Source organism: Anas acuta, chromosome 36, assembly GCF_963932015.1.
Source record: "Anas acuta chromosome 36, bAnaAcu1.1, whole genome shotgun sequence".
Lineage (NCBI taxonomy): Eukaryota > Metazoa > Chordata > Aves > Anseriformes > Anatidae > Anas > Anas acuta.
In genome coordinates this window covers 1-27458 of record NC_089014.1, presented here as the reverse complement: position 1 = coordinate 27458, position 27458 = coordinate 1, and the positions used below count along the sequence as shown (strand labels likewise).

The following is a 27458-nucleotide window of genomic DNA, read 5'->3' as shown; positions in this document are numbered from 1 at the left end:
ACCAGGGGACCCCCACACCGGGCTGGGGGGCGTCCCGGCACAGGTGGGGACAACGGGGACACCGGCGGCGGGGACAGCGGGGGGGGGACAGCGGGGGGGGACAGTGGGGGCACCACGACCCCATGGGAGAGTTTTGGGGGAGGAAAGGGGGTTTTGGGGAGGGAAGGGGTTTTGGGGGAGTTAAGGGGATTTTGGTGAAATTAGAGGGATTTGGGGGGAATTAAGGGGATTTGGGGAGAGGAAAGGGGGTTTTGGGGGAGGAAAGGGGGTTTTTGGGGAGGGAAGGGGGTTTTGGAAGAGTTAAGGGATTTTGGTGAAATTAAAGAGAAAAGGGGATTTTGGTGAAATTAAAGGGATTTGGGAAGATTTAAGGGAATTTTAGAGGAGTTAAAGGGATTTGGGCAGAGTTAAGGGGATTTGGGGAGAGGAAAGGGGATTTGGGGGGAGTTAAGGGGATTTTGGTGAAATTAAAGGGATTTAGGAAGATTTAAGGGAATTTTAGTGGAGTTAAAGGGATTTGGGGGGAGTTAAGGGGATTTTGGGGGAGGAATGGGGGTTTTGGGGAGGGAAGGGGGTTTGGGGGGAATTAAGGGGGTTTTGGGGGACTTAAGGGGATTTTGGGGAGGAAAGGGGGTTTGGGGGGAGGAAAAGGGGTTTTGGGGAAGAATGGGGATTTTGGGGGAGGAAAGGGGATTTGGGGGAGTTAAGGGGTTTGGGGGGGAGTTAAGGGGACTGGGGCAGAATTAAGGGAATTGGGGCAAAATCAATGAGATTTGGGGCAGAATCAATGGGATTTGGGGCAGAATTAATAGGATTTGGTGACCAAATCAGGGGATTTGGGGCAGAGTTAAGGGATTGGGGCAGAATCAATGAGATTTGGGGCAGAATCAATAGGATTTGGTGCACAATTGAGGGGATTTGGGGCATAGTCAAGGGGATTGGGACATAATCAATGGATTTGGGCAGAATTAATAGGATTGATTTGGGGCAGAATTAATAGGATTTGTGCCCAAATCAGGGAATTTGGGGCAGAGTTAAAGGGATTGGGGTAGAGTTAAGGGATTGGGGCAGTTAAAGGGATTTGGGGCAGAATTAATAGGATTTGGTGCCCAAATCAGGGAATTTGGGGCAGATTTAAGGGGATTTGGGCAAAATCATTGGGATTGGGACGGAATCAATAGGATTTGGGGCAGAATCAATGGGATTTGGGATACAACTAATAGGATTTGCGCCGCCACTCATAGGTTTGAACCCAAATCCCCGCGATTCGCGCCCAATCACCCCCATACAACCCCAAAACCCCCCCCAATTCCCCTCCCCACCCCAAAACCCACCCAAAAACCCCAAAAATTCCCCTCCCCAGGCCGGCTTCAACAGCGGGGACGACGTCCACTACTACAACATCCCGGGCTCGCGCTCGCCCGCGGTGGTGGCCATCGGCCGCACCAGCAACGTGGGGGTCCCGGGGCGTTGGATTTTCCGCGTCGACGTCTTCACGGCACCGAGCCCCCCCCCGAAGTCCCCAAGACCCCCCCCCCGGCCGGTGTCACCCCCCGTCACCAACCCCTCGTCGGTGGCCGCCACCACCACCGCGGGACGAAGCACGAAGGAGGAGGAGGAGGAGAGGGAGTATATCTGCTAGGGGTGAGTTTTTTTGGGGGGGGGATTTGGGGTCGGGGGGGTGACAAAGGGGTTTTTGGGGACATTTGGGGGCAATGGGGGTTGGGGACATTTGGGTCGCCTTGTGGGGGCATTTGGGGACATGGGGAGAAGGGGTTGGGGACATTTGGGTTCTCCTGGGGGGCATTTGGGGTCATGTTTTTTGGGGGGTCAGGGTGTTTGGGGACATTTGGGGACACTGGGGGTTGGGGACATCTGGGTCACCTTGGGGGACACTTGGGGACATGGGGACATGGGGTTGGGGACATTTTGGGACTCCTGGGGGGCATCTGGGTCATCCTGGGGGGCATTTGGTGTCATGGGATTTTTGGGGTCAGGGGTGTCTGGGGGGCGTTTGGGGACCCTGGGGGTTGGGGACAGCTGGGTCACCTTGGGGGGACACTTGGGGACATGGGGACAAGGGGTTGGGGGCATTTGGGGACATTTTGGGACTCCTGGGGGGCACCTGGGTCATCTTGGGGGGCACCTGGGGCATCTTATGGGGTATTTTGGGACATGGGTTTTTGGGGTCGGGGGTGTCCGGGGGGCGTTTGGGGACATTGGGGGTTGGGGACATTTGGGTCACCTTGGGGGGGCATTTGGGGACATGGGGACAAGGGCTTGGGACATTTGGGGACATTTTGGGACTCCTGGGGGGCACCTGGGTCCTCTTGGGGGGCATCTGGGGCATCTTGGGGGGCATTTGGGGTCCTGGGGTTTTTGGGGTCAGGGGTGTTTGGGGACATTGGGGACACTGGGGGTTGGGGACATTTGGGTCACCCTGGGGGACACTTGGGACATGGGGTGGGGGGCATTTGGGGACATGGGACAAGGGGTTGGGGACATTCGGGTCCTCCTGGGGGGCATTTGGGGTCGTGGGGTTTTTGGGGTTGGGGGTGTCCGGGGGGCGTTTGGGGACCCTGGGGGTTTGGGGACAGCTGGGTCACCTTGGGGGGGCATTTGGGGACATGGGGACAAGGGCTTGGGGACATTTGGGGACATTTTGGGACTCCTGGGGGGCATTTGGGTCATGGGGTTTTTGGGTTGGGGGTGTCTGGGGGGCATTTGGGGACACTGGGGGTTGGGGACATTTGGGTCACCTTGGGGGGACACTTGGGGACATGGGGACATGGGGTTGGGGACATTTTGGGACTCCTGGGGGGCATCTGGGGCATCTTAGGGGGCATTTGGGGTCATGGGTTTTTTGGGGTCAGGGGTGTCTGGGGGGCATTTGGGGACATTGGGGGTTGGGGACATTTGGGTCACCTTGTGGGACACTTGGGGACATGGGGACATGGGGTTGGGGACATTTTGGGACTCCTGGGGGGCATCTGGGGCATCCTGGGGGGCATTTGGGGCATCTTATGGGGTATTTTGGGACATGGGTTTTTGGGGTCGGGGGTGTCTGGGGGCATTTGGGGACCCTGGGGGTTTGGGGACATTTGGGTCACCCTGGGGGGACACTTGGGGACATGGGACATGGGCTTGGGGACATTTGGGTCCTTTTGGGGGGCACTTGGGGACCTGGGGACATATTTTTGGGGCCCCCCGTGTCCTTTTGGGGCCCACCCGCATCCTCCGAAAATTTGGGGACCCCCCCCACCCCCCCCCACGATGTCCCCTGGGGGTTGGGGACACCCCTGACCCCCTCCCCCCCCCAAAATGTCCCCCCCCCAGGAGGTCACCGGGGACGCGTCACCGCGGCAGCGCCAATAAAGCCCCCGCCGAGCACCCCCCGTGTGACATTTTTTTTGGGGGGGGGACATTTTTGGGGGGGGGGGGGGGACACGTGTGACATTTGGGGACAAGGGGGGGGGGAGGGGACAGCAGCTGGGGGGGGGAGGGGACACGGCCCCCGGCGCCGGGTGACACCGCCGGGAGGGTGACGCGGAGACGGGCACGGGGCCAGGAGGAGGCGGCGGCGGGGACGTTGGGGGAGGGTGCCTACAAGGGGTTTACTCCGGGTGCTACAATGGGTTTACACCTTGTGGTACAATGGGTTTACACCTGGTGCTACAACGGGTTTACAGCCTGAGGTACAATGGGTTTACACCTGGCACTACAATGGGTTTACACTGGGTGCTGCAACAGGTTTACAGCTTGTGGTACAATGGGTTTTACACCTTGCACTACAATTAGTTTACACCTGGTGCTACAATGGTTTACACCTGGTGCTACAACGGGTTTACACCTGGTCCTGCAACAGTTTTACACCTTGTGGTACAATGGGTTTACACCTTGCACTACAATTAGTTTACACCTGGGCACTACAATGGGTTTACACCTGGTGCTACAACGGGTTTACACTGGGTGCTGCAACGGGTTTACACCTTGTGGTACAATGGGTTTACACCTGGTGCTACAACGGGTTTACACCGGGTGCTGAAACGGGTTTACAGCTTGTGGTACAATGGGTTTACACCAGGTGCTACAATGGGTTTACACCTTGTGTTACAATGGGTTTACACCTGGTGCTGCAACAGGTTTACAGCTTGGAGTACAATGGGTTTACTCTGGGTGCTACAATGGGTTTACACCTGGTGCTACAACGGGTTTACAGCTTGCGCTACAATGGGTTTACACTGGGTGCTACAATGGGTTTACACCTCACACTACAGCTGGTTTGTCTTGCACTACAACTGGTTTACACCTTGTGTTACAGTGGGTTTACACCTTGCACTACAACTAGTTTACATCTTGCCCTACAACTAGTGAGTGCCTTGCACTACAACTAGTTTACACCTTTCACTACAACTAGTTTACATTTTGCTCTACAACTAGTTTACACCTTGCACCACAACTATCTTGCACTACAACTAGTTTACACCTTGCACTACAACTAGTATCTTGCCCTACAACTAGTTTACACCTTGCACAACTAGTATCTTGCACTACAACTAGTTTACACCTCGCACTACAACTAGTGTCTTACACTATTAATGTTTTCCACTAATACCTATGTGTATCTCGCACTACAACTAGTTTACACCTTACACCACAACTAGTATCTTGCACTACAACTAGCTTACACCTTTCACAACTAGTATCTTGCCCTACAACTAGTTTACGTCTTGCACTACTACTAGTTTACACCTCGCACTACAACCAGTGCCTTACACCACTAACGTTTTTCACTACTACCAGTGTATATCTCTCCCTACAACTAGTTTACACCTCGCACTACACCCCCCCCTCCTCCACCCCCCCGCCCCCTGATCCTGGCCACGCCCCCTTTTTGGCCACGCCCCCTCCAGGTGAGGCCACGCCCCCCCCTCCCCCCCCCCCCCTCCCAGTCCTGTTCCTGCTTTGGTCGGTGCGGGAAGGTGAGCGGGGGGGGGCACCCTTGGGTGGGGGGGGGGCACTCATGGGTGGGGGGGGGACCCTGGGGGGGTACCCGGGGGGGGGGCACCCATGGGTGGGGGTCTTTTGGGGGGGGTAATTCGGGGGGGGCACCTTTGGGGGGGGGTTCTTTAGCGTGGGGGGGGGGACTGGGTGCTGGGGGGGGGCACCTATGGGTGGGGGGGGCACCCTGGGGGGGGGCACCCATGGGGGGGTACCCGGGGGGGGGCACCCTGGGGGGGGGTCTTTTGGGGGGGGTAATTTGGGGGGGGGGGCAATTTTGGGGGGGGGGCTGTTGGGTGGGGGGGGGAACTGGGTGCTACTGGGGGGGGCTGGGGGGGCACCCATGGGTGGGGGCACCCCGGGGGGGTCATTTTTGGGGGGGGGGGGGAGGGACAGTTGGGTGCCCCCCTCCCCCTCCCATTCCTCCCAGTTGCCTCCCAGTAACGCCCCAGTAAGGAATCCGCCGCCGGGCGGGTGACTCAGCGCCCCTCCCCCACCCAAGGGTGCCTTTTTTTTTGGGGGGGGGGGGGGAGGGGGGGGGGAGCGATGGGTGCTGGGGGGGGGGGAGGGGCACTCATGGGGTGCCCCCCCCCCAGGGGTCAAAGGTCACCATGGGGGGGGGCGGCGCGGGGGTGCTGGTGCTGCTGGCTGCAGGTACTGGGGGGACTGGGAGGGACTGGGAGGGACTGGGGGGGACTGGGAGGGAACTGGGGGGGAACTGGGAGGGACTGGGAGGGGGTTGGGGGGGGAACTGGGTGGAATTGGGAGGGGGTTGGGGGGGATTGGGGGGAACTGGGACGGGGACGGACTGGGGGGGGACTGGGAGGGATTGGGGGGGAACTGGGGGGGACTGGGAGGGACTGGAAAGGGGTTGGGGGGGACTGGGAGGGATTGGGGGAGAACTGGGGGGGGACTGGGGGGCATTGGGAGGAACTGGGAGGGGGTTGGGGGGGAACTGGAAGGGACTGGGAGGGATTTGGGAGGAACTGGGGGGGGACTGGGAGGGAACTGGGAGGGTATGGGGAGGGACTGGGATATACTGGGAGCACTGGGAGGGGGCTGGGGGGAGATTGGGGGAAGTGGGGGGGGTTGAGGGGGGGACTGGGAGGGACTGGGAGGGGCTGGGGGGGACTGGGAGGGACTGGGGTGGGACTGGGAGAACTGGGGGGGGTTGGGGGGGACTGGGGGGGACTGGGGGGGGACTGGGGGGAGACTGGGAGGGGGACTGGGGGGAGACTGGGAGGGACTGGGAAGGGGTTGGGGGGACTGGAGGGGATTGGGGGGGGCTGGGAGGGGTTGGGGGGAACTGGAAGGGACTGGGAGGGATTTGGGAGGAACTGGGGGGGACTGGGAGGGAACTGGGAGGGTATGGGGAGGGACTGGGATATACTGGGAGCACTGGGAGGGGGCTGGGGGGAGATTGGGGGAAGTGGGGGGGGTTGGGGGGGGGAAGTGGGGGGGGACTGGGAGGGACTGGGAGGGGCCGGGGGGGACTGGGAGGGACTGGGGTGGGACTGAGAGAACTGGGGGGGGGGTGGGGGCGAACTGGGAGGGGACTGGTGGGGGACTGGGGGGGAACTGGGAAGGATTGGGGGGGAACTGGGCGGAACTGGGAGGGGATTGGGGTAACTGGTAGGGAACTGGGGGGGGATTGGGATGGAATGGGGGAACTGGGAGGGAACTGGAGGGGGACTGGGAGGGACTGGGAGGGGGTTGGGGGGGACTGGGGGGGACTGGGAGGGATTGGGGGAATGGGGGGGGTGGGGTGGGGAACTGGGAGGGAACTGGGGGAATTGGGAGGGACTGGGAGGGGACTGGGAGGGACTGGGGGGGATTGGGGGAACTGGGAGGGATTGGGGGGGAACTGGGGGGGACTGGGAGGGAACTGGGTGGGACTGGGGAACTGGGGGGGGTTGGGGGGGGGAACTGGGAGGGAACTGGGGAAATTGGGAGGGACTGGGAGGGAACGGGGGGGAACTGGGAGGGGATTGAGGGAACTGGGAGGGAACTGGGAGGGATTTGGGAGGAACTGGGGGAAACTGGGAGGGACTGGGAGGGGATTGGGGGGAACTGGGAGGGAACTGGGAGTAATTGGGGGGGAACTGGGGGCACTGGGTTTTTGTCCCCCCCCCTCCCCCCAAACTGGTTTTTGCCTCCCCCCCCCCCAGTTCTGCCTCTGGCAAGAGGGAGCTCGGAGTCCCTGGGTGAGTTACTGGGATGAACTGGGATGAACTGAGAAGTGAGGAGGGGCTGTACTGGGAATGGGTGGGGGCATACTGGGAATCGGGGGGCTGTACTGGGAATTGGGGGGGTCGTACTGGGAATAGGGGGGTCATACTGGGATTGGGGGGGTCATACTGGGATTGGGAGGGCATACTGGGATTGGGGGGGGATCATACTGGGATTGGGGGGGCTGTACTGGGAATAGGGGGCATACTGGGAATGGGAGGGTTGTACTGGGAATGGGGGGTTATACTGGGAATGGGGGGGCTGTACTGGGATTGGGGGGCTCATACTGGGATTGGGGGGGTCATACTGGGAATGGGGGGTCTCATACTGGGATTGGGGGGGGGCTGTACTGGGATTGGGGGAGTCATACTGGGAATTAGGGGGGGTCATACTGGGAATGGGGCGGGGGCATACTGGGAATTGGGGGCCATACTGGGAATGGGGGGGTCATACTGGGATTGGGGGGGTTATACTGGGATTGGGGTTTATACTGGGATGGGGGGGGCATACTGGGAATTGAGGGTTCATACTGGGATTGGGGAGGCATACTGGGATTGGGGAGTTCATACTGGGATAGGGGGGTTATACTGGGAATGGGGGGCTCATACTGGGATTGGGGGGGTCATACTGGGATTGGGGGGGCTGTACTGGGAATAGGGGGCATACTGGGAATGGGAGGGTTGTACTGGGAATGGGGGGGGTTCATACGGGGAATAGGGGGGTCATACTGGGATTGGGGGGGCTTGTACTGGGAATGAGAGGGTTGTACTGGGATTGGGGGAGTCATACTGGGAACGAGGGGATACTGGGAATGAGGGGGTCATACTGGGAATGGGGGTTTATACTGGGATTGGGGGGGGTCATACTGGGAATGGGGGGCATACTGGGAATGGGGGGGCTGTACTGGGAATTGGGGGGCCATACTGGGATTGGGGGGGTTATACTGGGAATGGGGGGTTATACTGGGTTTGGGGTCTCATACTGGGATTGGGGGGTTTATACTGGGATTGGGGGGGTCATACTGGGATTGGGGCGGTTATACTGGGATTGGGGTTTATACTGGGATGGGGGGGGGCATACTGGGAATTGAGGGTTCGTACTGGGATTGGGGAGGCATACTGGGATTGGGGGGTTTATACTGGGATTGGGGGCTCATACTGGGATTGGGGGGGGCCATACTGGTCCCAGCAACCCTCTGACCCCTCTCCCCCCCCCCCCAGATGCCACCAGTCCCTTCTATTACGGTGAGTGTGGGGACAGCGGTGTCCCCAAGGGGGGGTGACAGCGGTGTCCCCAAGGGGGGGGGGGGGAGGGGGGGACACGATGTCCCCTCCCCCCCTGTCACCGTGTCCCCCCCGTCCCCCCCCCAGACTGGTACCAGTTGCGGGTGGGGGGCCTGGTGGTGGCGGCCGTCCTGTGTGTCACCGGCATCGTCGTGCTGCTCAGTGAGTGTCCCCAAATTGTCCCCAAATGTCCCCAAGGTGTCCCCAAGGTGTCCCCAAGGTGTCCCCAAGGTGTCCCCAAAATGTCCCCGAAGTGTCCCCAAGGTGACCCCAAAATGTCCCCAGGGTGTTCCCAAGGTGTCCCCAAATTGTCCCCAAATTGTCCCAAAATTGTCCCCAAGGTGTTCCCAAATTGTCCCCAAAGTGCCCCTAAGGTGTCCTCAGGGTGTCCCCAAAGTGTCCCCAAGGTGTCCCCAAAATGTCCCCAAATGTCCCCAAGGTGTCCCCAAATTGTCCCCAAAGAGTTCCCAAAGTGTCCCAAAATTGTCCCTAAGGTGTCCCCAAAGTGTCCCCAGGGTGTCCCCAAAATGTCCCTAAAGTGTCCCCAAATTATCCCCAAATTGTACCCAAAGTGTCCCCAAGGTGTCCCCAAAGTGTCCCCAAGGTGTCCCCAGGGTGTCCCTAAAGTGTCCCCAAATTATCCCCAAATTATTCCCAAAATGTCCCAAAAGTGTCCTTAAGGTGTCCCCAAGGTGTCCCCAAGGTGACCCTAAGGTGTCCCCAAAGTGTCCAAAAGATGACCCCAAATTATGCCCAAATTGTCCCCAAATTGTCCCCAAATTGTCCCCAAGGTGTCCCCAAAATGTCCCCAGGGTGTCCCCAAATTGTCCCCAAGGTGTCCCCAAGGTGTCCCCAAAATGTCCCCAAGGTGTCCCCAAAGTGTCCCCAAAATGTCCCCAAATTGTCCCCAAAGTGTCCCCAAAGTGTCCCCAAAGTGTCCCCAAGGTGACCCCAAATTGTCCCCAAATGTCCCCAAAGTGTCCCCAAGGTGTCCCTAAACTGTCCACAAAGTGTCCCCAAGATGTTCCCTAATTGTCCCCAAATTGTCCCCAAGGTGTCCCCAAATGTCCCCAAGTGTCCCCAAGTTGTCCCCAAAATGTCCCCAAGTCACTAGGGGGGTCCCCAGGGTGTCACCCGGGGAGGTCTCCATATAATTGGGGGGGATCCTGTGTCACTGGGGGGTCCCGGTGTCACCTGGGTGTCCCCATGGGTGACATCGTGTCCCCCCCTCATGCCTGTCACCTCTGTTGTCCCCCCCCCAGGTGGGAAGTGCAAGTGCCGGAGCAAAGCAAGGTGGGACCGGGGGGGGACACTGGGGACATGGGGGGGGACATTGGGGACAAGGGGGGGACATTGGGTGGATATGGGGACAAGGGGGGGTTATGGGGGGGCATTGGGGACATGGGGGGACATTGGGGACATGGGGGGGTCATTGGGGACATGGGGGGGGGTCATGGGGACATGGGGGGGACATTGGGGACATGGGGGGTCATGGGGGGGGACATGGGGACATGGGGGGGACATTGGGGACATGGGGGGGACATGGGGACATGGGGGGGATATGGGGACAAGGGGGGGTCATGGGGACATGGGGGGACATTGGGACATGGGGGGGACATTGGGGGACATGGGGGGGACATTGGGACATGGGGGGGACATTGGGGACTTGGGGGGGACATGGGGGGGACATGGGAGGGACATTGGGACATGGGGGGGACATTGGGGACATGGGGGGCATGGGGGGGACATTGGGGACATGGGGGGGACATTGGGGGACATTGGGGGATATGGGGACAAGGGGGGACATGGGGGGGACATTGGGGGGATATGGGGACAAGGGGGGGTCATGGGGACATGGGGGGGACATTGGGGACATGGGGGGGCATTAGGGACATGGGGGGGATATGGGGACAAGGGGGGGGTCATGGGGACATGGGGGGGACATGGGGACATGGGGGGACATTGGGGGCATGGGGGGGACATGGGGGGACATTGGGTGGATATGGGGACAAGGAGGGGTCATGGGGACATGGGGGGGACATTGGGGGACATTGGGGGGATATGGGGACAAGGGGGGGGGTCATGGGGACATGGGGGGGACATTGGGGACATGGGGGGACATTGGGGGGATATGGGGACAAGGGGGGGGTTATGGGGGGGTCATGGGGACATGGGGGGTCATGGGGACATGGGGGGGACATTGGGGACATGGGGGGGATATGGGGACAAGGGGGGGGGTCATGGGGACATGGGGGGACACTGGGGACATGGGGGGGACATTGGGTGGATATGGGGACAAGGGGGGGTCATGGGGACATGGGGGGGACATTGGGGACATGGGGGGACATGGGGACATGGGGGGGGATGGGGGGGTCATGGAGACATGGGGGGGACATGGGGGGGACATTGGGGACATGGGGGGGACATTGGGGGGACATGGGGACATGGGGGGGACATTGGGACATGGGGGGGACATTGGGGACTTGGGGGGGACATGGGGGGGACATTGGGACATGGGGGGGATATGGGGACAAGGGGGGGTCATGGGGACATGGGGGGGTCATGGGGACATGGGGGGGACATGGGGGGACATTAGGGACATGGGGGGACATGGGGGGGGGACATGGGGACACACGGGGGTGTCCCAACCCCCCCTGACCCCACAGCCGCCACCGTCCCCCTCCGGAGGCGTCCCACCTCGTTGGCCCCGGTAAGTGTCCCCCCCCCCCAAAAAAAGGGACCCAGGTGACCTCAGGGGGGGACACCCCAAATTTTTTGGGGGGGTCCCAGGTTTTGGGGAGCCCCCTGACCCCCCCCCCCCCCCCGTTTCTCCCCAGGAGCCGCCAGCTCGTGCTGAGGTGTCCCCAAACGTCCCCAAACCCCAGGAGGGACGCGTGGAAGGGGTGGGGGGGGGAAAATTTATTTGGGGGTGAAACCCCCCCAAAAAATAAAAAAATCCAGGAAAAGGGGAAATTAATAAAAAAAGTGTTAAAAAAAGGGAAATTTGGTTATTTTGAGGGAAATCCGACAAAGAGGGGACAAAGGGACACGAGGACGGGGGGGGGCGTTGGGTGGGTGGTGACAAGGTGACGTGGGGCTGGTGGTGGCCTTGGGGACACGGGGGACACGGGGACAACGGGGTCACGGTGACGTTGGGGACAGCGTTGGGTGGGTGGGGACACCAGGAGAGGACAAGGTGACACCGCGAAGTCAACGGTGACATGGTGGCCACCAAAACGTGGTGGCCATCAACTCATGTCCCCAGGTCCTGAGGTTCTAGGTGACACAATGGCCGATGTCCCCATGTCCCCAGGTCCTGAGGTTCTCGATGACACAATGGCCGATGTCCCCATGTCCCCAGGTCTTGAGGTTCTAGGTGACACAATGACCAATGTCCCCATGTCCCCAGGTCTTGAGGTTCTAGATGACACAATGGCCGATGTCCCCAGGTCCTGAGGTTCTAGGTGACATGATGACCAATGTCCCCATGTCCCCAGGTCCTGAGGTTCTTGGTGACACAATGGCTGATGTCCCCATGTCCCCAGGTTCTTGATGACATGATGACCAATGTCCCATGTCCCCAAGTCCTGAGGTTCTAGGTGACATGATGGCCAATGTCCAAGGGTCCTGAGGTTCTTGATGACACAATGGCCGATGTCCTCAGGTCCCCATGTCCTCAGGTTCTAGGTGACACAATGGCCGATGTCCCCATGTCCCCAGGTCCTGAGGTTCTAGGTGACACAATGGCCGATGTCCCCATGTCCCCATGTCCTGAGGTTCTCGATGACATGATGACCAATGTCCCATGTCCCCAGGTCCTCAGGTTCTTGATGACATGATGGCCGATGTCCCCATGTCCCCAGGTCCTGAGGTTCTTGATGACACAATGGCTGATGTCCCCATGTCCCCAGGTCTTGAGGTTCTAGGTGACATGATGACCAATGTCCCCATGTCCCCATGTCCTGAGGTTCTTGGTGACATGATGACCAATGTCGCATGTCCCCAGGTCTTGAGGTTCTTGGTGACATGATGGCCGATGTCCCCATGTCCCCAGGTCCTGAGGTTCTAGGTGACACGATGGCCGATGTCCCCATGTCCCCATGTCCTGAGGTTCTAGGTGACATGATGACCGATGTCCCCATGTCCCCAGGTCTTGAGGTTCTAGATGACACAATGGCCGATGTCCCCATGTCCCCAGGTCCTCAGGTTCTTGATGACACAATGGCTGATGTCCCCATGTCCCCAGGTTCTTGATGACATGATGACCAATGTCCCCATGTCCCCAGGTCTTGAGGTTCTAGGTGACACAATGGCCGGTGTCCCCATGTCCTGAGGTTCTTGGTGACATGATGACCAATGTCCCCATGTCCCCAGGTCTTGAGGTTCTAGGTGACATGATGACCCATGTCCCCATGTCCCCAGGTCCTGAGGTTCTAGATGACACAATGGCCGATGTCCCCATGTCCCCAGGTCTTGAGGTTCTTGATGACATGGTGACCAATGTCCCCATGTCCTGAGGTTCTTGGTGACATGATGACCAATGTCCCCATGTCCTCAGGTCCCCAGGTTCTCGATGACATGATGACCAATGTCCCCATGTCCCCATGTCCTGAGGTTCTAGATGACACAATGTCCGATGTCCCCAGGTCTTGAGGTTCTGGGTGACATGATGACCAACATCCCATGTCCCCAGGTCCTGAGGTTCTTGATGACACAATGGCCGATGTCCCCATGTCCCCAGGTCTTGAGGTTCTAGGTGACATGATGACCAATGTCCCCATGTCCTCAGGTCCCCAGGTTCTTGATGACATGGTGACCAATGTCCCCATGTCCTGAGGTTCTTGGTGACATGATGACCAATGTCCCCATGTCCCCAGGTCTTGAGGTTCTTGATGACACAATGGCCGATGTCCCCAGGTCCCCAGGTTCTAGATGACACAATGTCCCATGTCCCCAGGTCCTGAGGTTCTAGATGACACAATGGCCGATGTCCCCATGTCCCCATGTCCTGAGGTTCTTGGTGACATGATGACCCATGTCCTCAGGTCCCCATGTCCTGAGGTTCTAGGTGACACAATGGCCGATGTCCCCATGTCCCCAGGTCCTGAGGTTCTTGGTGACATGATGACCAATGTCCCATGTCCCCATGTCCTGAAGTTCTAGGTGACACAATGGCCAATGTCCCCAGGTCCCTGACAACGTCCCATCTGTCCCCACCACACCGGGACGTCCCCGCGTCCCTCAAGCCCCCAAGTCCACGGTGACGTGCCGGTAGATCTGGGTGGCCCCCTTGAAGCTGGAGGCCACCAAGAAGTGCCCGTGACCCAAGGAGATGGGGGCGAAGGCACGGGGGGCGGGGGCCAGGAGCTCCTGGGCGGGTTCCAGGTGGCCACCAGGTCCCAGGCGGTAGACGCGGCTCGGGGCGTAGTCGTTGCCCAAAATGACGTAGCGGTGGCCGGCCAAGGACAAGGGTTGGAAGACCATCGAGCCCCGCGCCGGCACCTGCTGGACCTCGCGGAACATGGACCCCTCCCACCGCATCACCTGGGGACAAAGGGACAACGGGGAGGGGTTCGTATGGGGCGGGGGGGGGCGTCACGGGGCAGGGGTGGAGGTGGGACCCCGTAAATCCATGATAGAGGTGGTGGGAACCCATAAACTCGTGATGGTGATGGGACCCCATAAACCCATGTTGGTGGTGGGACCCCATAAACCCATGATGATGGTGGGACCCCATAAATTCATGATGGTGATGGGACCCCATAAACCCATGATAGAGGTGGTGGGAACCCATAAACCCATGTTGGTGGTGGGACCCCATAAACCCATGTTAGTGGTGGGACCCCATAAACTTATGATGATGGTGGGACCCCATAAACTTGTGATGGTGGTGGGACCCCATAAATCCATTATAGAGGTGGTGGGACCCCGTAAACCCATGATGATGGGGGGACCCCATATACCCATGATGATGATGGGACCCCATAACCCCATTATGGTGGTGGAACCCCATTAACCCATGATGTTGGTGGGACCCCATAAATCCATGATGGTTTTGGAACCCCAAGAACCCATGATGGTGGTGGGACCCCATAAAACCATGACTGTAGACCCCCATGAGCCCATGATGGTGGTGGGACCCCATAAACCCATGATGATGGTGATGGGACCCCATAAACCCATGATGGTGGTAGACCCCCATGAGCCCATGACAGAGGTTGTAGGACCCCATAAATCCATGATGATGGTGGAACCTCATCAACCCATGATGGTTGTGGGACCCCATGATGGTGGTGGAACCCCATGAACCCATGGTAGAGGTGGTGGGACCCCATAAACCCATGACTGTAGACCCCCATATGAGTCCGTGATGATGATGGGACCCCATAAACCCATGATGGTGGTGGACCCCCATGAACCCATGATTGTGACGGGACCCCATAAACCCACGATGATGATGGGACCCCCTAAACCCACGATGATGATGGGACCCCATAAACCCATTATGGTGGTGGGACCCCATAAATCCATGATGATGGTGGGACCCCATAAATCCATGATGATGGTAGACCCCCATGAACCCATGATGGTTGTGGGACCCCATGATGGTGGTAGAGCCCCACAAACCCATGGTAGAGGTGGTGGGACCCCATAAACCCATGACTGTAGACCCCAATGAGTCCATGATGATGATGGGACCCCATAAACCCATGATGGTGGTGGACCCCCATGAACCCATGATGGTTGTGGGACCCCATGATGGTGGTGGGACCCCAAGAACCCACGATGATGATGGGACCCCATAAACCCATGACCGTAGACCCCCATGAGCCCATGATGGTTGTGGGACCCCATAAACCCATGATGATGATGGGACCCCATAACCCCATTATGGTGGTGGAACCCCATAAACCCATTATGATGATGGGACCCCATAAACCCATGATGATGATGGGACCCCCAAAACCCATGATGATGGTGGTGGGACCCCATAAACCCATTATGATGATGGGACCCCATAAACCCATAATGCTTTTGAGACCCCACAACCACCTACAGCTGACAAACCCCAACAAACCCACCAAACCACCACAACCCCACGCTGCCGGTGCCCCCCCACAACCACACCACCACCACGAGACCCCCCCCCAACCTCACCTTGGCGTCCCCCAAGAAGCGCGTGAGGCAGAGGAAGACGTGACCCCGTAGGCGGAAGTGCTTGGCCGCGTAGACGTCGGGGACGTGGGGGATGTCCGTGTGGGGGGCGAAGGCCGCCCCGCTCCACCGGTAGACCAGTGGCCTCCTGGTCCCGCTGCAGACCACCAAGGCCGGCCGGCCCCCCAGCTCCAAAAACTCCAAGTGGGTGTCCCGGTGCCAAGGCCTCAAGGCCTGGTGGGGGTAAAAACCCCGTCCCCCCCATCGGAAGAGGGTGCTGGTGCCCCCCTTGGAGCTATCGGCCACCCCCAGGTACCAGTGGCCCCCCAAGCGGGCGCTGGCCACCGCGTGGGGGCGTCGCAGTCGCCCGTTGCCCAAGGCCTGAAGGCGGACGAAGCGGCTACCGGGGCCACCGGCCCGGCGCCAGACGGCCGAGCCCCCCCCGAGTTGGGCCACCACCACCAGCAGCGCCCCCCCGAGTTGGAGGGGGTGACAAGCCACCGGGGAGGAACCTGTGGGGAGAAGGAGGTGGGTGGGTGGTTAGGGGGGGGGGGTGGGACAACCCCGTGGGGGGTTTGGGGTCGAGGGGGTGGAGAAAATCCTATAGGGTCATCGGGGTGGGGGGGAAAAGCCTGGGGAGGTTTTGGGGTCAAGGGGGTGGAGAAAACCCTATAGGGACATTGGGGTGGTGGAGACAACCCCATGGAGGTTTTGGGGTCAAGGGGGTGGAGAAAACCCTATAGGGACATTGGGGTAGTGGGGACAACCCCGTGGAGGTTTTGGGGTCAAGGGGGTGGAGAAAACCCTATAGGGACATTGGGGACCTTAGGGTGATGGTGATGACCCTATGGGGACATTGGGGTGGTGGGGACAACCCTGGGGAGATGTTGGGGTCAAGGGGGTGGAGAAAATCCTATAGGGTCATCGGGGTGGGGGGGGAAAAGCCTGGGGAGGTTTTGGGGTGAAGGGGGTGGAGAAAACCCTATAGGGACATTGGGGACATTGGGGTGATGGTGATGACCCTATGGGGACATTGGGGTGGTGGGGACAACCCCGTGGAGGTTTTGGGGTTGAGGGGGTGGAGAAAATCCTATAGGGTTATCGGGGTGGGGGGGAAAAGCCTGGGGAGGGTTTGGGGTCAAGGGGGTGGAGAAAACCCTATGGGGACATCGGGGACATTGGGGTGATGGCGATGACCCTACGGGGACATTGGGGTTTTCCAGGCCATTTCTGAGACCTCCCCCCAACCATTTTTAACCCCATCCCCCACCCCTTCCACCATCCCCCCCAGGTCTTTTTGGGGTTCCCCCAACCCCAATTCAATTTTTGGGTCCCCAAGACCATTTTTTGAGGTTCTCCAACCAATTTTTTGAGGTTCTCCAACCCATTTTTGATGTTCTCCAACCCATTTTTGAGACCCCCCAACCATTTTTAACCCCATTCCCCACCCCTTCCACCATCCCCCTCAGGTCATTTTGGGGTTCCCCCAACCCCAAATCCAATTTTGGGTCCCCAAGGCCATTTTTTGAGGTTCTCCAACCCATTTTTGATGTTCTCCAGGCCATTTTTGATACCCCCTAACCCATTTTAACCCAATTCCCCACCCCTTCCACCATCCCCCCCAGGTCGTTTTGGGGTTCCCCTAACCCCAAATCCATTTTTGGGTCCCCAAGGCCATTTTTTGAGGTTCTCCAACCCATTTTTGAGGTTCTCCAGGCCATTTTTGAGACCCCCCAACCCATTTTAACCCAATTCCCCACCCCTTCCACCACCCCCCCCAGGTCATTTTGGGGTTCCCCCAACCCCAAATCCAATTTTGGGTCCCCAAGACCATTTTTGAAGTTCTCCAACCAATTTTTTGATGTTCTCCAACCCATTTTTGATGTTCTCCAGGCCATTTTTCATACCCCCTAACCCATTTTAACCCCATTCCCCACCCCTTCCACCATCCCCCCCAGGTCTTTTTGGGGTTCCCCCAACCCCAAATCCATTTTTGGGTCCCCAAGACCATTTTTTGAGGTTCTCCAACCCATTTTTGAGGTTCTCCAGGCCATTTTTGAGACCCCCCAACCATTTTTAACCCCATCCCCCACCACTTCCAGCTTCCCCCCCAGGTCGTTTTGGGGTTCCCCCAACCCCAATTCAATTTTTGGGTCCCCGAGACCATTTTTGAAGTTCTCCAACCCATTTTTGAAGTTCTCCAACCCATTTTTGAGGTTCTCCAGGCCATTTTTGAGACCCCCCAACCATTTTTAACCCCATCCCCCACCACTTCCAGCTTCCCCCCCAGGTCGTTTTGGGGTTCCCCCAACCCCAATTCAATTTTTGGGTCCCCGAGACCATTTTTGAAGTTCTCCAACCCATTTTTGAAGTTCTCCAACCCATTTTTGATGTTCTCCAGGCCATTTTTGATACCCCCCAACCATTTTTAACCCCATTCCCCACCCCTTCCACCATCCCCCCCAGGTCTTTTTGGGGTTCCCCCAACCCCAGGTCCATTTTTGGGTCCCCAAGGCCTTTTTTTGAGGTTCTCCAACCCATTTTTGAGGTTCTCCAGGCCATTTTTGAGACCCCCCAACCATTTTTAACCCCATTCCCCACCCCTTCCACCATCCCCCCAGGTCATTTTGGGGTTCCCCCAACCCACAGGTCCATTTTTGGGTCCCCAAGACCATTTTTGAAGTTCTCCAACCAATTTTTTGAGGTTCTCCAACCCATTTTTTATGTTCTCCAGGCCATTTTTGAGACCCCCCTAACCCATGTTAACCCCGTTCCCCACCACTTCCAGTTTCCCACCCAGGTCATTTTGGGGTTCCCCCAACCCCAATTCAATTTTTGGGTCCCCGAGACCATTTTTGAAGTTCTCCAACCCATTTTTGAAGTTCTCCAACCCATTTTTGATGTTCTCCAGGCCATTTTTGATACCCCCCAACCATTTTTAACCCCATTCCCCACCCCTTCCACCATCCCCCCCAGGTCTTTTTGGGGTTCCCCCAACCCCAGGTCCATTTTTGGGTCCCCGAGACCATTTTTTGAGGTTCTCCAACCCATTTTTTGAGGTTCTCCAGGCCATTTTTGAGACCCCCCAACCATTTTTAACCCCATTCCCCACCCCTTCCACCACTACCCCAGGTCATTTTGGGGTTCCCCCAACCCCAAATCCATTTTTGGGTCCCCAAGACCATTTTTTGAGGTTCTCCAACGCATTTTTGAGGTTCTCCAACCCATTTTGGTGGTCTCCAGGCCATTTCTGCGACCCCCCCAACCATTTTTAACCCCATTCCCCACCACTTCCAGCTTCCCCCCAGGTCTTTTTGGGGTTCCCCCAACCCCAAATCCATTTTTGGGTCCCCAAGGCCATTTTTTTATGTTCTCCAATGCATTTTTGATGTTCTCCAACCCATTTTTGATGTTCTCCAGGCCATTTTCGAGACCCCCCAACCATTTTTAACCCCATTCCCCACCCCTTCCACCACCCCCCCAGGTCGTTTTGGGGTTCCCCCAACCCCAAATCCATTTTTGGGTCCCCAAGACCATTTTTGAAGTTCTCCAACCCATTTTTTGAGGTTCTCCAACCCATTTTTGATGTTCTCCAGGCCATTTTCGAGACCCCCCAACCATTTTTAACCCCATTCCCCACCCCTTCCACCACCCCCCCCAGGTCGTTTTGGGGTTCCCCGACCCCCGGGTCCATTTTTGGGGTTCCGTCACTCACCGTTGATGATGGTGGGGGCCCGAAAACGCCCGGCCAACTGGTCCCATTCCAGGAGGGCGCAGGCACCGGCGAAGGGTTGGGCCAGGGCCACCCCTGGGTGCCCCCCCAGGGCGAAGGGCTCGGCCGCCAGCGAGGCGAAGGGCAGCGACTGGAAGGGCCGCAGCTCTGCGGGACCCCCCCGTTAGCCCCCCTAAAACCTGGGACACCCCCCCTGGGGACCCTCCCCACCCTGGGGGACACCTTTTGTGTCACTATAGGGAGGGGACACCGGAGGGGACCCAGAAATTGGGGACATATGGGACCAGGGTGTTGGGGACAAGGGGAACCCAAGTATTGGGGTCAAGGGGGGGCCAAGGTGTTGGGGACAAGGGGGACCCAGAAATTGGGGTCAAGAGGACCCAGAAATTGGGGTCCATATAGGACCAAGGTGTTGGGGACAAGGTCAACCCAAGTATTGGGGTCAAGGGGGACTGAGATTTTGGGGACAAGAAGATCAGAAATTGGGGACATATAGGACCAGGATGTTGGGGACAAGGTCAACCCAAGTATTGGGGTCAAGGGGGGGCCAAGGTGTTGGGGACAAGGGGAAACCAAAATTGGGGATGAGAAGACCCAGAAATTGGGGACATATAGGACCAAGGTATTTGGGACAAGGTCAACCCAAGTATTGGGGTCAAGGGGGACCGAGATTTTGGGGACAAGAGGACCCAGAAATTGGGGACATATAGGACCCATAATTTGGGGACATATAGGACCGGGATATTGGGGACAAGGTCAACCCAAGTATTGGGGTCAAGGGGGACTGAGATTTTGGGGACAAGAAGACCCAGAAATTGGGGTTCATATAGGACCAAGGTATTGGGGACAAGGTCAACCCAAGTATTGGGGCCAAGGGGGACCAAGAAATTGGGGACATATAGGACCCATAATTCGGGGACACATATAGGACCGAGATATTGGGGACAAGGTCAACCCAAGTATTGGGGTCAAGGGGGACCCAAAATTGGGGACAAGAAGACCCAGAAATTGGGGTCCATATAGGACCGGGATATTGGGGACAAGGTCAACCCAAGTATTGGGGTCAAGGGGGACCCAGAAATTGGGGACATATAGGACCCATAATTCGGGGACATATAGGACCGACATATTGGGGACAAGGTCAACCCAAGTATTGGGGTCAAAGGGGACCAAGATTTGGGGACAAGGTCAACCCAAGCGTTGGGGACATATGGGACCAAGATTTGGGGACAAGAAGACCCAGAAATTGGGGTCATATAGGACCAAGGTGTTGGGGACAAGGCCAACCCAAGTATTGGGGTCAAGGGGGACCCAGAAATTGGGGACAAGAGGACCCATAAATTGGGGACATATAGGACCCATAATTTGGGGACATATAGGACCAAGGTATTGGGGACAAGGTCAACCCAAATATTGGGGTCAAGGGAGACCAAGGTGTTGGGGACAAGAGGGACCCAGAAATTGGGGACATATAGGACCAAGGTATTGGGGACAAGGTCAACCCAAGTATTGGGGACAAGAGGACCCAGAAATTGGGGACATATAGGGCCAAGGTGTTGGGGACAAGGTCAACCAAAGCATTGGGGACAGCAGGGACCCGGATTTTGGGGACAAGAGAACCTAGAAATTGGGGACATATAGGACCCATAATTTGGGGACATATAGGACCCATAATTAGGGGACATACAGGACCCATAATTCGGGGACATATAGGACCCATAATTTGGGGACATACAGGACCCATAATTCGGGGACATATAGCACCAAAAATTTGGGGACATACAGGACCCATAATTCGGGGACATACAGGACCCATAATTTGGGGACATATAGGACCCATAATTTGGGGACATACAGGACCCATAATTCGGGGACATATAGCACCAAAAATTTGGGGACATATAGCACCAAAAATTTGGGGACATACAGGACCCATAATTCGGGGACATATAGGACCCATAATTTGGGGACATATAGCACCAAAAATTTGGGGACATACAGGACCCATAATTTGGGGACATATAGGACCGAGATATCGGGGACAAGCCCAACCCAAGCATTCGGGAACAACGGGGACCCGAATTTTTTGGGGTGGACGCCGTACCGGACACCAGGCAGTCGAAGTCTCGGGGTTGGAGCTGCGCCAGGGGGGTCCCGGCGCGAGGGGGGGGTCCCCGGCAGCGCCCGGCTTCGGCGGCGGGGGCGGCGCTGCCCAACCAGGCCACCAACCAGCGCAGGCGGCAGTCACAATGGAACGGGTTCCCCCGAAGGTCCCTGGCACCGGCACCCCCGGGTCACCCCCTATAACCCCATATCCTGACCCCATAACCCCATGACCCCATAACCCCATGTCCCCATGACCCCATATCCCGACCCCATAACCCCATATCCTGACCCCATAACCCCGTGACCCCATATCCCGACCCCATACCCCATATCCCGACCCCATATCCCAACCCCATAACCCCGTGACCCCATATCCCTGTGACCCTATGACCCCATATCCCATCCCCATGACCCCATAACCCCGTGACCCCACACCCCGACCCCATGTCCCCATGACCCCATAACCCCATGACCCCACACCCCGACCCCATGTCCCCATGACCCCATATCCCCACATCCCCATGACCCTATAACCCCGTGACCCCACATCCCAACCCCATAACCCCATGACCCCACATCCCGACCCCATGACCCCATATCCCCATGACCCCATAACCCCGTGACCCCATATCCTGACCCTATAACCCCATGACCCCATATCCCTGTGACCCTATGACCCCATATCCCATCCCCATGACCCCATGACCCCACATCCCCATGACCCCATATCCCGACCCCATATCCCCGTGACCCCATAACCCGGTGACCCCACACCCCGACCCCATAACCCCATGACCCCATAACCCATCCCCATGACCCCATTTCCCCATGACCCCATATCCCAACCCCATATCCCAACCCCATAACCTCATGACCCCATATCCCCGTGACCCCGTATCCTGACCCCATATCCCAACCCCTTATCCCCATGACCCCATAACCCCGTGACCCCATATCCCGACCCCATATCCCCATGACCCCATATCCTGACCCCACACCCCGACCCCACATCCCCATGACCCCACATCCCCATAACCCCATAACCCCGTGACCCCACACCCCGACCCCATAACCCCATGACCCCATAACCCCATAACCCCGTGACTCTATAACCCCGTGACCCCATAACCACATGACCCCACATCCCCATGACCCCATAACCCCATGACCCCACACCCCGACCCCACATCCCCATGACCCCATAACCCCATGACCCCACACCCCGACCCCACATCCCCATGACCCCATAACCCCATGACCCCATATCCCCATGACCCCGTATCCTGACCCCATATCCCCATGACCCCATATCCCATCCCCATGACCCCATAACCCCGTGACCCCACACCCCGACCCCATAACCCCGTGACCCTATAACCCCGTGACCCCACACCCTGACCCCATAACCCCGTGACCCCATAACCTCGTGACCCCATAACCCCATGACCCCATATCCCAACCCCATATCCTGACCCCATAACCCCGTGACCCCATAACCCCGACCCCATAACCCCGTGACCACATAACCCCGTGACCCCATATCCCAACCCCATATCCCGACCCCACATCCCCATGACCCCATATCCCTATGACCCCATAACCCCGTGACCCCATATCCCGACCCCATATCCCCATAACCCTATATCCCATCCCCATGACCCCATAACCCCATGACCCCATAACCCCGTGACCCCACATCCCAACCCCATAACCCTGTGACCCCATATCCCAACCCCACATCCCCATGACCCCACACCCCGACCCCACACCCCGACCCCATAACCCCATGACCCCATAACCCGGTGACCCCACACCCCGACCCCATAACCCCGTGACCCCATAACCCCGTGACCCCATAACCCTGTGACCCCATATCCCGACCCCATAACCCCGTGACCCCACACCCCGACCCCATACCCCAACCCCATATCCCTGTGACCCCATAACCCCTTGACCCCATATCCCAACCCCACATCCCGACCCCACATCCCCATGACCCCATAACCCGGTGACCCCACACCCCGACCCCATAACCCCATGACCCCATAACCCCGTGACCCCACACCCCGACCCCATATCCCCGTGACCCCATAACCCCATGACCCCATATCCCGACCCCATACCCCAACCCCATAACCCCGTGACCCCATAACCCCGTGACCCCATATCCCAACCCCACATCCCCATGACCCCACACCCCAACCCCATAACCCCATAACCCCATAACCCCGTGACCCCACACCCTGACCCCATAACCCCGTGACCCCATAACCCCGTGACCCCATAACCCCATGACCCCACATCCCCATGACCCCACACCCCGACCCCATAACCCCGTGACCCCATAACCCCATGACCCCACATCCCCATGACCCCACACCACGACCCCATAACCCCGTGACCCCATTTCCCCATGACCCCATATCCCATCCCCATGACCCCATAACCCCGTGACCCCATAACCCCATGACCCCACACCCCAACCCCATAACCCTATGACCCTATAACCCCGTGACCCCACACCCCCATGACCCCATATCCCCATAACCCCATAACCCCGTGACCCCATATCCCCATGACCCCATAACCCCATGACCCCATAACCGCATGACCCCACACCCCGACCCCATATCCCCATGACCCCATATCCCATCCCCATGTCACCCTATCTCCATGACCCCATAACCCAGTGACCCCACACCCCGACCCCATAACCCCGTGACACCATATCCCATCCCCATGACCCCATGACCCCATATCCCATCCCCATATCACCATTACCCCACATCCCCATGACCCCATAACCCCATGACCCCATATCCCAACCCCATAACCCTGTGACCCCATATTGCGACCCCATATCCTGACCCCATATCCCCATAACTCCATGACCCCATATCCCATCCCCATGTCACCCTATCCCCATGACCCCATAACCCCATGACCCCACACCCCGACCCCATATCCCCATGACCCCATAACCCCATGACCCCATATCCCAACCCCATAACCCCGTGACCCCATAACCCCATGACCCCAAAACCCGACCCCATATCCCCATGACCCCATATCCCCGTGACCCCACACCCCGACCCCATAACCCCATAACCCCGTGACCCCATAACCCCATGACCCCAAAACCCGACCCCATATCCCCATGACCCCATATCCCCATGACCCCATAACCCGGTGACCCCACACCCCGACCCCATAACCCTGTGACCCCATATCCCCATGACCCCATATCCCAACCCCACATCCTCCCCATGACCCCATATCCTGACCCCATATCCTGACCCCATAACCCCGTGACCCCATAACCCCGTGACCCCAAACCCCGACCCCATATCCCCATAACCCCGTGACCCCACACCCCGACCCCATAACCCCATGACCCCATAACCCCATGACCCCACACCCCGACCCCATAACCCCGACCCCATAACCCCGTGACCCCATAACCCCGTGACCCCATAACCCCGTGACCCCATAACCCCGTGACCCCACATCCCGACCCCATACCCCAACCCCATAACCCCATGACCCCATAACCCCATGACCCCATATCCCGACCCCATACCCCAACCCCATAACCCCATGACCCCATAACCCCGTGACCCCACACCCCGACCCCATAACCCCATAACCCCATGACCCCATATCCTGACCCCATGACCCCATAACCCGGTGACCCCACACCCCGACCCCATAACCCCGTGACCCCATAACCCCGTGACCCCATAACCCCGTGACCCACAGCTGTGTCAGGGTCTCCAGCCCCTGGAAGAGGCCCCGGGGCAGCGTCTCCAGGCGGTTGTTGGCCAGGCTCCTGCGGGGACAGGGGACAATGGGGACAGGGGACATGGGGACCCCAATGTCCCCAAATGTCCCCAAATGTCCCCAAATGTCCCCAAATGTCCCTAAATGTCCCCAAAGTGTCCCCCAATGTCCCCAAAGTGTCCACAAGGTGTCCCCAAGTTGTCCCCAATGTCCCCAAAATGTCCCTAGGGTATCCCCAAGGTGTCCCCAGTGTCCCCAAATGTCCCTAAAATGTCCCCAAGGTATCCCCGAGGTGTCCCCAATGTCCCCAAAGTGTCCCCAAAGTGTCCCAAAGATGACCCCAAAGTGTCCCCAGGATGTCCCCAATGTCCCCAAGGTGTCCCCAGTGTCCCAAGGTGTCCCCAGGGTGTCCCAATGTCCCCAGGGTTCCCCCAGTGTCCCCAAGGTGTCCCCAATGCCCCAAAATGTCCCCAAATGTCCCCAAAGTGTCCCCAGGTTGTCCGCAAAGTGACCCCAATGTCCCTAAGGTGTCCCCAATGTCCCCAGGGTGTCCCCAATGTCCCCAAGGTGTCCCCAAATGTCCCCAAATGTCCCCAAAATGTCCACAAGGTGTCCCCAAGTTGTCCCCAAAGTGTCCCAAGGTGTCCCCCAATGTCCCCAGGGTGTCCCCAAGATGTCCCCAAAGTGTCCCCAGGGTGTCCCCAATGTCCCCAAAGTGTCCCCAAATGTCTCCAAAGTGTCCCCAATGTCCCCAAGATGTCCTCAGGTGTCCCCAATGTCCCCAAGGTGTCCCCAATGTCCCCAAATGTCCCCAAAGTGTCCCCAAGGTGTCTCCAAAGTGACCCCAATGTCCCTAAGGTGTCCCCCAATGTCCCCAGGGTGTCCCCAAATGTCCCTAAAATGTCCCCAAGGTATCCCCAAGGTGTCCCCAATGTCCCCAAAGTGTCCCCAATGTCCCCAAGATGACCACAAAGTGTCCCCAAAGTGTCCCCAAAGTGTCCCCAGGGTGTCCCCAATGTCCCCAAGGTGTCCCTAGTGTCCCCAGGGTGTCCCTAATGTCCCTAAAGTGTCCCCAAAATGTCCCCAAAGTGTCCCCAAGGTGTCCCTAATGTCCCTAAAATGTCCCCAAAATGTCCCCAAAGTGTCCCCAGGGTGTTCCCAAATGACCCCATGGTGTCCCCAGTGTCCCCAAGGTGTCACCAGGGTGTCCCCAATGTCCCCAAATGTCCCTAAAATGTCCCCAAAGTGTCCCCAGGGTTTCCCCAATGTCCCCAAAGTGTCCCCAGGGTGTCCCCAATGTCCCTAAAATGTCCCCAAAATGTCCCCAAAGTGTCCCCAAGGTGTCCCCAATGTCCCCAAAGTGTCCCCAGGGTGTCCCCAAGGTGTCCCCAAAATGTCCCTAGGGTATCCCCAAGGTGTCCCCAAGATGACCCCAAAGTGTCCCCAGTGTCCCCAAGGTGTCCCCAAGGCATCCCCAGGGTGTCCCCAATGTCCCCAAGGTGTCCCTAGTGTCCCCAAATGTCCCCAAAGTGTCCCCAATGTCCCCAAGATGTCCCCAAATGTTCCCAAATGTCCCTAAAATGTCCCCAAATGTCCCCAAAGTGTCCCCAAGGTGTCTCCAGTGTCCCCAAATGTCCCCAAATGTCCCCAAATGTCCCCAAGGTGTCCCCGTGTCACTCACAGGTAGAGCAGCCCCCGCAGGCCCCGCAGCGCCGTGGGGGCGATGGTCCCCACCTCATTGTCCTCGATGAACCTGGGGACAGCCCACAGCGTCCCCCAGTGCCTCCCAGTACATCCCAGTACATCCCAGTATCCCCCAGTGTCCCTCCCAGTACCCCCCAGTGCCTCCCAGTCCATCCCAGTATCCCCCAGTGTCCCTCCCAGTACCCCCCAGTGCCTCCCAGTCCCTGTCCAATCCATCCCAGTGCCTCCCAGTCCCTCTCCAATCCACCCCAGTGCCTCCCAGTGCCTCCCAGTCCATCCCAGTATCCCCCAGTGTCTCTCCCAGTCCCTCTCCAGTCCATCCCAGCACCCCCCAGTGCCTCCCAGTCCATCCCAGTACCCCCCCAGTGCCTCCCAGTCCATATCAGTGTCCCTCCCAGTGCCCCCTAGTCCATCCCAGTACCCCCCAGTGTCCCTCCCAGTGCCCCCCAGTCCCTCCCAGTGCCCCC

General features: G+C 58.3%; 3 protein-coding genes across 52 annotated transcripts; 2 read left to right on the top strand and 1 right to left on the bottom strand.

Annotated features, from left to right (window-relative positions):
* Window positions 1-5556: 5556 nt before the first annotated feature.
* Window positions 5557-11476, top strand: LOC137846667 (FXYD domain-containing ion transport regulator 3-like). The gene is made up of 7 exons (XM_068664729.1): window positions 5557-5655; window positions 7170-7205; window positions 8451-8474; window positions 8601-8675; window positions 9776-9806; window positions 11180-11223; window positions 11351-11476. Exons 1-7 carry the CDS (start codon window positions 5613-5615, stop codon window positions 11368-11370), a joined length of 273 nt encoding a protein of 90 aa, XP_068520830.1. The 5' UTR covers window positions 5557-5612; the 3' UTR covers window positions 11371-11476.
* A 180-nt stretch (window positions 11477-11656) lies between these two features.
* On the top strand, window positions 11657-13817 carry LOC137846664 (coiled-coil domain-containing protein 8 homolog). Of its 50 annotated transcripts, none has more exons than XM_068664721.1 (14): window positions 11796-11922; window positions 11963-12018; window positions 12059-12097; window positions 12137-12289; window positions 12337-12480; window positions 12528-12719; window positions 12760-12807; window positions 12848-12991; window positions 13032-13127; window positions 13215-13310; window positions 13351-13438; window positions 13471-13502; window positions 13559-13606; window positions 13702-13817. In XM_068664721.1, the coding sequence occupies exons 1-13, from the start codon at window positions 11802-11804 to the stop codon at window positions 13571-13573; spliced, it is 1224 nt and encodes a 407-aa protein (XP_068520822.1). In that variant the 5' UTR covers window positions 11796-11801; the 3' UTR covers window positions 13574-13606; window positions 13702-13817. The 50 variants fall into 50 exon arrangements, with proteins under 50 accessions (XP_068520828.1, XP_068520803.1, XP_068520825.1 ...); XM_068664680.1 differs by having other exon boundaries at window positions 12337-12376; window positions 12425-12480; window positions 13471-13606; window positions 13702-13801; XM_068664689.1 differs by having other exon boundaries at window positions 12528-12567; window positions 12664-12719; window positions 13471-13606; window positions 13702-13801.
* On the bottom strand, window positions 12317-27159 carry LOC137846663 (leucine-rich repeat LGI family member 4-like). The gene is made up of 6 exons (XM_068664675.1): window positions 26969-27159; window positions 25265-25336; window positions 21506-21675; window positions 19384-19548; window positions 15672-16180; window positions 12317-14057 (listed from the first exon to the last, which is right to left on the bottom strand). Exons 1-6 carry the CDS (start codon window positions 27142-27144, stop codon window positions 13755-13757), a joined length of 1395 nt encoding a protein of 464 aa, XP_068520776.1. The 5' UTR covers window positions 27145-27159; the 3' UTR covers window positions 12317-13754.
* Window positions 27160-27458: the final 299 nt, after the last annotated feature.